General features: G+C 49.1%; 1 protein-coding gene across 2 annotated transcripts; it reads left to right on the plus strand.

Moving 5' to 3' along the window:
• Window positions 1-407: 407 nt before the first annotated feature.
• On the plus strand, window positions 408-8,905 carry PAQR7 (progestin and adipoQ receptor family member 7). 2 transcript variants are annotated; one of them, XM_068968736.1, is made up of 5 exons: window positions 408-516; window positions 2,316-2,411; window positions 4,192-4,280; window positions 4,909-4,960; window positions 6,978-8,905. In XM_068968736.1, exons 4-5 carry the CDS (start codon window positions 4,949-4,951, stop codon window positions 8,049-8,051), a joined length of 1,086 nt encoding a protein of 361 aa, XP_068824837.1. In that variant the 5' UTR covers window positions 408-516; window positions 2,316-2,411; window positions 4,192-4,280; window positions 4,909-4,948; the 3' UTR covers window positions 8,052-8,905. The 2 variants fall into 2 exon arrangements, with proteins under 2 accessions (XP_068824837.1, XP_068824836.1); XM_068968735.1 differs by lacking the exon at window positions 408-516 and having other exon boundaries at window positions 2,239-2,411.
• Window positions 8,906-10,467: the final 1,562 nt, after the last annotated feature.

Consider the following 10,467-nt stretch of genomic DNA (forward strand, 5'->3'; position numbering starts at 1 on the left):
GTATGAATACCCTTAGGTGTTACCCTTTAGCTGTTAATTAACTGGGCTATTAGTTCTCTGAGGGTGGTGTTTTAACTGCTTTGTTCACAGCTGAAGCTCCAGCTTCTGACACTAAGAACTGAACTGAACTGAACTGAAGCCTAAAACAAATTCTGTTGGAATGTCTTAGGGCCTAAAGGGCCCTTTGAAGTCACTGGAGAATGCATTCTGTCCTTCGACATTTGGAGAAACAGGGCCAAGAACAGAAGGGACTTGTCAGGGCCACACAAGGATTGAGTAGCTGAGTCAGGACTAGAATCAACAAAGCTGGTGGAGCCAAAGCCGTGCCAGAGCCAACATCCAGCATCTGTGACTTTGTTTTTCTTGAGGTAGCTATTATTATTCTCAGATTTTTAAATGGACAGGTACAGAGAGGTGAAGCAAAGTCACACAACTGGTAAGTTCCAAACCTGAAATCCCATCCTCACATGAAAACAAGGACCTGGCTTGTCTTGAAATAACTGCCCGAGGAAACAGGTGAGCAGATGCCCCCCCTGGGAGCCCCAGCTCTCTGCAGTTCTCCGTGATTACCAGCCAGGGGGCTTCTGTCTGGGCTTTATTTATTTATTTTCCTGGGCTCAGGGGTATTTCATTTGTGTGGGTGAGCCCCATCAGGCAGCCTGTCTGCTTTGCTCACCATATGCCCCCAGCCTGGCAGCCCCATGCCCCGCGTACAGTACTCATTGAGTAAAATCTGTGAGATTGGTACAACCCAGGGCTCTCCCACTCCGAAGCCCATTCACCACCTAATCCCCACAAACTGGTCTGCTGTTTTGTCCCCAGAGATATTAAGGAGCCTCTCTCTGACAGTGTGTATCAGGGGGAGACCAGGGGAACTTGGGGGTGGTAAGCTTTGGTTGAGGAAGCAGGTGAGGAGGTTGACCTTGAGTTTAGAAAAGGGACATGTAAATTGGAAGAGCTGAGGAGGTGGGAGGGGAGAAGAAGAAGAAGATCCTCAGGCTGACAGAAGACTTCCCACTGGTGGTCAAGTGGTTAAGAATCCACCTGCCAATGCAGGGGACACAGGTTCAATCCCTGGTCGGGGAAATTACCACATGCTGCAGGGTAATTAAGCCCACGCACCACAACCACGGAGCCTGGGTGCCCCAGAGCCTGTGTTCTGTAATAAGAGAAGCCACTGAAATGAGAACTCTGCACACCACGATGGAGAGCAGCCACCATTCATAGCAACGAAAATCTGCAAGCAGCAAGGAAGGTCGAGCAGAGTCAAAAATAAGTAAAATAAACTTAAAAAAAAAAGACAAAAAGACATCCCACTTGGCCCATGGAGATCCCAGTTCTGAAGTTCAGCCAAACCAGAAGGCTCCCAAACCTGCAAGACCGGCCACATATTACCGGCTAGCTCATTCTTCCACCTTTACTCTCCTGCTCAGGGATGGGGCTCCTGGGGCAGCTGGGGCTGAAGCCCCTGTTCTCTGGGGATTTCACTTCTCTTGGGTCAATGGGCAAGTGCAAATCTTCAGGGCTCTGTGAATCCAGAGAGGTTACTCTGAATAGCCTTTGCTAAGAACACTTTAATTATTAAATAAGGTCAGTGTCCCCAGAAGTCCAAACTCCAGCCATATTGTCCTGGTCCCTAAATGTACCCTCAGAGGAAGGTAAATGTTTAAAGAGATACAGATAATTTTGTAAGGCCTCCAAACCCAGTGGAACCAGATATTGAGGCCTAAAAGAGCACTGAGATTTTTTTAGAGAACCCAAAGCAAACTTTTCAACTTGGGAATGTTTTAAATGCTAATATTCAGGCTAGGAATATTTCAAATGCTACTACTATTAATAATTGATACTAATAATAGGAATCATTTACTGAATCCCTAAACTGTGCTAAAACTGTTCTCATAGATTTCATATTTGTAGCAGTCTATGCGAAGAGTCAGATACGACTTCACTTTCACTTTCACTTTTCACTTTCATGCATTGGAGAAGGCAATGGCAACCCACTCCAGTGTTCTTGCCTGGAGAATCCCAGGGACGGGGGAGCCTGGTGGGCTGCTATCTATGGGGTCGCACAGAGTCGGACACGACTGAAGTGACTTAGCAGCAGCAGCATGAGGTGGATAATGTTAAAATTCCCATGAGGGGCTGAGGATTAGAGACGGTAAGTCACTTGTCTTAGGTCACACAGCTAGTGTGTTATGGAATCAGAAGCCAACTTGGTTTGTCTGAATCTGAAGTCCATCTGCTTCATGAGCCTTTATAGTGTCTGTTTTCTCCTTGATTCCTAACTTCCTTCCATTCTGATTCCCACTGAGTAGGGGACAGAAGCCTGTCAAGTTTGCCTGATATCCATCAACCAGGCCCTTGACACTTGGTCTCAGCCCAGCTTTGCCTGCCTTGCCGTGTGATCTTGGGTAAGTCACAACATTTCGGCTAGCTCTCAGTTTCCCCAAATATTTCATGCAGAGGTTAACCATGAGCTTCCTTCTATAGCTGAGGCCTGGCTCATGGAGGCAGAGTTTAGTCTGGATTTGACCAAAGTAGTAGTGGTAATAGAGGGGAGGGGGGAGGGGGGAGGTGGTCTTTAGCCCCACCCTCTAGTGACATCACACAAGACACCTACAGTCCCTGGAAGCCCCACCCCTAGTGACCCTCACCTGTGGAAGTGCCATCCAGTGCCTGGCATCTGGTGAATTTTTTCTGTTCTGTAGCAGAAGTCATCAGCCCTAGTGTTCAAGAGAAACCCTTAGGTAACTAGTGCAATTAGGGAGACTTGGAGGGGGGCCATGGGGCTTCCCAGGTGGTGTTAGTGGTAAAGAACCTGCTTTCCAATGTTCAGTCCCTGGGTCAGGAAGGTCCCCTGGAGAATGGCATGGCAACCCACTCCAATATTCTTGCCTGGAGAATCCCATGGACAGAAGACCCTGGCAGGCTACAATCCATGGGGTTGTAACGAGCTGGACATGCTGAAGTGACTGAGCATGGAGGAGGTCCATGAAGGTGTACTGGACTGGGGTGGGATGCCTGGAACAAGACTGGGGTTGGCAAACTACTCAGAGGATGCCCTGAGCCTGCCCTCTGGATGTCCACCCTCATCCTTCTGGTCATGCTAGACTCCTGCCCCTGCTTCTTTCCCTTGGATCCAGGGCCCCTTTCATGGAGTCAGGAGATGGGAACCAATTCTGAAAATAGAGCTGCTCACATGGAACTGGGCTGCTGGCTGAGGTCTAAAGGAAACAGGGCGACTTGACCTCTGTTATCCCAGGATCTGATGTCTGGGTTCTGCGCTCAGAGTCCACTGTGTGGGGGGGAGGGGGAGGACAGGGAGTGAGAGCTATCACCCCCCTCAAGAGGTGGCTGTGAGCCAGGCTTCACTGGTACAGAGAGTAGGGTGCTGGTAACTGGGTGAGACTGAGGTCCTCGGATACAAGTCAGTTGCTAGAAGCCTAAGGAAGCAGTTTGCAGGAAAGGACCTGGTCACCTGCTTTAGAACAGCGTTTTCCAAAGTGGTTCTGTGGGATGCGGTTGGCTGTGACAGGAAGCAGGGCAACAGGAGTGGCTGAGGGTATCTGGGCTCTGCAGTCACAGAGCTGGGTCCAGATCCTGGCTTCACCTCTCTCTACCTACCTCACAGGCTAGTTATGAGAGTTGCAACAAGGCTATGAGTGAGAAAGTGAAAGTGAAAGTCGCTCAGTCGTGTCCCACTCTTTGCGACCCCATGGACTGCATTTCCAGGCCAGAATACTGGAATGGGTAGCTGTTCCCATCTCCAGGGGATCTTTTCAACCCAGGGATCGAACCCAGGTCTCCTGCATTACAGGCAGATTCTTTACCAGCTGAGCCACCAGGCTATGAGTGAGCATATAGTAAACTCTTACTACATTTCAGCTAGCTTTATAATCATTACTGGGAAAGGAAACCCTTGTCATGTAAGCTTGGCAAATGTATTGAGCTGGTCAAAAAGTGTTTGGGTTTTCCCATTAACATCTTATGGAAAAACCTGTATGACGTTTTTGGCCAACCCAATAGGTTCAACAAAGTGAAGCAGGCTTCTTTGGTGCAGGCCTTCTCTGATCTTTTAATATGCTCTTAGGACTTGGGAAGTTCTAAGAGTGGGGCATGGAGCATTGAACTGGATGTAACAGATTTTAGGGAGCCAGGAACTAAGGCACTATTGCATGTCATCATTCCCAGGCCTTTGTCCTCATGGTGGAATGGAAAGCTAGCTGAATTGGGCAACTCTCGGGAAAGCCTTCCTGTCTCTGGGCTCCTGTTTTCTCAAGGTAAAACAAAGGAACTGCATGAGATGCTTTCAGAGGCCTTTTCTGGTTCCCTGAGGTTCTGAGTTGGGAAGACAAAGCTGTAGACAAGGGTGGAGGCCAGACTGTGGAGGCTAAAGACTGGTCTCTCGGAGAGGAGAAGAAATCCAGTTCTGGCAAGTGGATTCAACCAGCAAGTGGGCCGGGGGATTCTTGTGCTCTGCACGGAAGCGGCCCCACTCCTGTCATTAGCAAGGTCTTGCTGATGAATTGGTTCATCAGCAGGGTCTGATTCCTAAACCTGCCAGGCCATCTTGGAAAATAAAGTAGAAGACTCCTGTACTCCCCTGTGGTAGCACCTCCCATGCAGTGGTGTAATGACTTATTTAACGCGTACTTCCCTACCAGGCTGGGAAAGGTCAGAGGCCAGAGCTGACTCCATAAGGTAACGTGGTAGGAACTAAGGGATGCAAGTCAGGCTGGGGGTGAGGTGGAGTGTGGGCTGGGAGTGGCTTGATGTTGCCTTTGCACAACAAGCACCCTCTGTTTGCTTGGACTGTGTGCGAATTATTGGGGCTTTGTGGGTGATCATGGTGCTGCTGATGGCGGAGAACTTGAGTGCTTTATCTTGCCCAGATTTCTTGCATTTCAGAATGACTGGTGCAAAGGAAGTTGCAGTAGATATCTGATGAATGATGAACAGAGTAAGTTTGGTTGCTGCGTTCATTAAGCTTCTTGGGGAGAATTTGAGGGAGGGGAGTTGTCTGTCTAGCTAAGTTGTCTGGATAGTTTATCAATACATATTTGATTTAATGAATGGCACAGTGAGTAATGATAAGCCTGAATTAAGCAACTAGTATCAGGCAAAAACAGTATATAATTATTAAATTATTAATAGTACTTGCCACCTTGTCTTGCAGAGGGCAGTTTTGGGAAGTAGTTAAAATTACAAACTGAGAGACTTCCCCAGTGGTCCAGTGGTTAAGACTCCATGTTTCCAATGCAAGGGCTGCAGATACAATCCCTGGTTAGGGAACTAAAATCCTACATGCTGTGCAGTGCTGTCAAAAAATAAAATAATAGTAATAATAATAAAAAGACTGCAAACTGAATTTATATCATGCCTCTACTGCTTCTTAGGCAGGGTACTCAACTTCTCTGTGCTTCAGTTTCCTTGTCTGAAAAATGGGCATATGATAGTACCTATCTCATAGGGTGTTGTGTTGATTAAATGAATCAAATATGCATAAATTGCTTAAGACACTGTCTGGCACACAGCACACGCTATGTAAGCATTTGCTATGCTTTGGTTTCCTCTCTATAATCTCTACCATATTATGAAGTTCCTGAAGGCAAGGATCAAATTCTTTTCCACTCTCCTCCCACCCCACACTCTGGGACTCAGCACAGGACATGAGGCAGAGAAGGAGCTCAGTAAGTGTTTGCTAAATGAATAAATGAATGAATATGTTTTAAATGATAACTTATATAATCCATTATAGATATTCCACAGGGGAAAATGAGGGGGCATTAAGGAGGTGGCAGCTTAAAGGATTTCAGTAGAGGGAAAGGAAGTTGGCACAGGGTCTACATTTAGGTTAGGTGGGAAATGAGGATGGGAGCAGGTCATGGGGTCTTGAATGCAGGGTGAGGGGTTAGATTGGATTTATTTGCAGTTAGCAATGTGGAAGGTCTGGAGGCAGGAACTTTTCAGCAGGGGTGTGGCTAGGGCTGTTTTTATAGGATCAGTTGTTACTAGGGACTTGCAGGGGGAAAACTGGCTTTTTGAGTTGGGCCTTGAAGGCTACGAAGTATTATCAGGATGCTATTATGCTGATTTTTCATTCCACAAGCATGAAATGAATGAAAATGAGCACTAGTTACCTGCGAAGCACCAGGGGTTCACAAAATAATAAGACAAATAAGCCTACCCTGGAGGAGCTTGCATTAACAACTTAATGCCTATGAGAAGTGTTGTAATGGTCAAAGGACAGTAGGCATTCGAGTAGAAGGGTCAGCGTTAGAGGACTGGGGGCGAGGGAAACCTGGGAAGATATCACAGAAGAAATGGGTTTTGAGGAATGACTAGGAGCTTGCCAGACAGGCAAGATGAGGTAAATGTTTCAGATGGAGCGAACAGACATGTGAACAGACATGTGGAACAGCAGGTCCAGGGCCTTGATGAGGCTGTGGCTGGGTGTGATGTGTGCTGTGGTTGAGTACTAACGCTGGGAAAGGCGTAGGGACCGGATCATGTAGGGTGATGGAGGGTTAGTGGGAGACCCAGGCCATTTGGAAGAAGCTGAAGGTAGAGGCAGCAAATCTGTTCTTAGCAAGGACATTGTCACCACCGTGTGAGCACTGATGGCAGCATGAACACAGGAGGAAAACGATGGGGGCTGCTGTATGGAGCCTGGGCTGGAAAGGAGTTGGCTGACTCCTGAGCCTCTTTAAGTAACGCCTGCCTCAGACATTTATTGAGCACCTTCTATATGCCAGGCACTATTCTAGGCCCTTGGGATAGATCAAGGAGCCAAAGAATCGTGAGACAGAGCTGAGCTCTCCCTAAGGACAACTCTGTTCCTTTTTAACTCAGTGTAGGGATAAGGGGGTAGGGAAGAGGGAGGAAGAACTGGGCAGCAAAGCCCCCCCAGTTGCTGCTCACGGGGCAGCTGGGGAGGACACCAGCTCCCTAACTTTACTCGGGCCTCTCTTTTCCAGCCCCCCGCCCAGCCCACAGCCATGGCCACGATGGTGGCCCAGAAGCTCAACCACCTCCTGCCCGGTCTGCGGCAGGTCCACCAGGAGCCTCAGCCGTCTGTGCCATCAGAGCCTGTGTTCACCGTGGATCGAGCCGAGGTGCCGCCCCTCTTCTGGAAGCCGTACATCTATGTGGGCTACCGGCCGCTGCATCAGACCTGGCGCTTCTACTTCCGCACGCTGTTCCAGCAGCACAACGAGGCAGTGAACGTCTGGACGCACCTGCTGGCCGCGCTGGTGCTGCTGCTGCGGCTCGCCATCTTTGTGGGCACCGTGGACTTCTGGGGAGACCCGCATGCCCGGCCCCTCTTCATCATCGTCCTCGCCTCCTTCACCTACCTCTCCCTCAGTGCCTTAGCTCACCTCCTGCAGGCCAAGTCTGAGTTCTGGCATTACAGCTTCTTCTTCCTGGACTATGTGGGTGTGGCCGTGTACCAGTTTGGCAGCGCCCTGGCACACTTCTACTATGCCATTGAGCCCGCCTGGCACGCCCAAGTGCAGACCATCTTCCTGCCCACGGCTGCCTTTCTTGCTTGGCTTTCCTGCACTGGCTCCTGCTACAACAAATACATCCAGAAGCCTGGCCTGCTGGGCCGCACTTGCCAGGAGGTACCCTCCGCGCTGGCCTACGCACTGGACATCAGCCCCGTGGCGCACCGCATCCTTGTGTCCCCCGACCCTGCCACAGACGACCCGGCTCTTCTCTACCACAAATGCCAGGTGGTCTTCTTCCTGTTGGCTGCGGCTTTCTTCTCTGCCTTCATGCCTGAGCGCTGGTTCCCTGGCAGCTGCCATGTCTTCGGGCAGGGCCACCAGCTCTTCCATGTCTTTTTGGTACTGTGCACGCTGGCCCAGCTGGAGGCTGTGGCGCTGGACTATGAGGCCCGGCGGCCCATCTATGAGCCTCTGCACACCCGCTGGCCCCACAACTTCTCCGGCCTCTTCTTGCTCACCGTAGGCAGCAGCATCCTCACTGCATTCCTCCTGAGCCAGCTGGTACGGCGCAAACTTGATCTTGATCGGAAGACTCAGTGAAGGGGGTGGCAGCTGGTAGGGAGGGAGGTATAGTGGGGGCCCAAAGGTCCGGATGGGAACAGATGGGAATAGGTGGGAACCTTGGCTCCAGATGGGAACAAGTCCTGGTAAAGTTGTTTGTATCTGGCCCGTGGTGATTCTCTGTGCACGCCTCAGCTGCCAAGGGCAGCACTGGCCAGTCCTTGGATTTGAGGATTGGCTGGAGCTGCTGGGGTCTACTCTTGGGCCTGCCCCAGTTGCCTGCCCTGGGAGAGGGAAAGAGAAAGATGTGTGTCACCCTGGTTTTGCCTCCCCTCTCTGCCTCTCTCACTTAGGGGTGAGGATAGGGGATCAGCTGGGGCCAAGACCCTGACTTGGGGCTTCCAGATTATATGGGAGGGGGTGAAGTTGGGATTTAGGTTAGAGTCAGATCTGAGCTGAGGGACAGGGGAAGCATCAGCAGTGCCCTCTACCCAGATCCCGTTGGGAACTGTTGTGTGCAGTACTTTAAGGTTCCTTGAACTCCAGCTTGGAGTTTGGGTGCTCCAGAGAACCCTCAAAGGTTGAAGATTGTGCCAGGTGGAAATGGATCCCATCCAGTGCCCCACAGCTCACTGTCCCAGTGAGCTCCACCCTCCTATCACTGGACTCTGTATCCCACTCATCCTGTTCCCATCTTCTTTCCTGGGTCCCTTGTTCACAACTCAGTGTTTATCCATTCAGTGTTTCTTGGGCCTCTACTCAGACACAGGGTATTGATGGGGCCCTGTGGATTAATGCAGGATGGTAAAGGCTTTACTATCGAATGAACTGTCAGGGGAAACACTAAGGAGGGAATAATTAATGCTGCCTGGGACCCTCAGGGTCTTGGGTTGAGAAGGGTGAATAGGAGTTTGCAGACGAAGAGGAAGTGTATTCCAGGGAGAGGGAAAAACCTGTTCAAAGGCCAAGAGGAATGGAAGGAGGAGTCACTGGAGCTGAAATCAGGGGTGGTCTGGACTCTGATGTCCTGGATGCAATAAAATGCCTGTGCTAACAGTTGCCTTCTTGCTTCTTGTCTCCTATCCTGGAGAGAGGGCCCTGGTGCACCCCTTGGGCCTGCTCATTGTGTTGGAGGAGGTTTTCAGGGGGAGCTTGGGGGTGGGCAAAGGGAAGAGATCCTGTTTTATCTTTGGCTGGGGATGGGCCTTATTTACTGTATATGGGAACTTTTTTTTGATAGGAAAGGTGAGGCAGTTTTATTACTAAATTAATATTAGACGTTAAAAGAATATGTTTAAAATATATAATTTGACAAATATTTCATTTCTTGGTCTTTTAATCAAGGAAGGTCTTTATGTTAACTTTTATGATATCATTACATGTCAACATTTACAGTATTGCCTTTTCCCCAGTACATAAGCAATAAATGGCAACATATGTACAGTGAAGGAAAATGAGGAAGTACAGGTAAGAAAAGCAAAAAATCTTGAATGAATAAGGAATATCATTCCACTGCTAAAATACCATGTCGTGCATGTATTTCATCTGTGGAGATTGTGGTTATGTATGCTAGCTTTTTTGTATTTCTGAGGACTTAGAACAATGTGTGGTGTGTGTGTGTGTGTGTGTTTGCTGCTCAGTCATGTCCTACTCTTTGTGACCCCATGGACTGTACCCCACCAGGCTCTTCTGTCCATTGGATTTCCAGGCAAGAATACTGGACTGGGCTGCCATTTCCTTCTCCAGAGGATCTTCCTGACCCAGGGATTGAACCCCCATCTCTTGTGTCTCCTGCATTGGCAGACAAATTCTTTACCAACTGCACCAACTGGGAAGTCCAGGTGCATTTCTGAGGGGCTTTCAGAATTTGCAAAGTACGTTCACAAAACTTGCTTGATTCTCTTTAAAATTCAAGGCCACACAGTAAGTACTGAAAGCTAGTTCTTGACTCCAAAGTTCTAGTTTTCATTCTACTTAACATTTTCCAAATCCTTTCCCATGAGGTTTCCTAGTTATGCTTAGTTTTTTGTTTTGAATTACAAATGTAATCCGTTTAAGGTAATGCTGAGGATCCCAGCTATGGAGCTGGCAGACCAGAACCTCCTCTCCTCTTTTTGAGATGTTCCTAGGTGTTCCTAGGCTTCCTAGATGTTCCTTGGCTTCCCAGGTGGCGCTAGTGGTAAAGAACCGGCCTGCCAATGCAGGTACGCCATAAGAGACACAGGTTCGATCCCTGGGTCAGGAAGATCCCCTAGCGGAGGAAATGGCTACCCATTCCAGTATTCTTGTCTGGAGAATCCCATGGACAGAGGAGCCTGGCTGGGTACGGTCCATAGGGTCGCAAAGAGTCAGATACGACTGAAGCGACTAAGTATGCATAAGAACTCAGCGATAAGACAAGGAAAAGATCTTCCGGTTATGAGGAAGAGTGCAACTAACTCAACAAAAAGAAAAT

Source organism: Capricornis sumatraensis, chromosome 3, assembly GCF_032405125.1.
Source record: "Capricornis sumatraensis isolate serow.1 chromosome 3, serow.2, whole genome shotgun sequence".
Taxonomy (NCBI): Eukaryota; Metazoa; Chordata; class Mammalia; order Artiodactyla; family Bovidae; genus Capricornis; species Capricornis sumatraensis.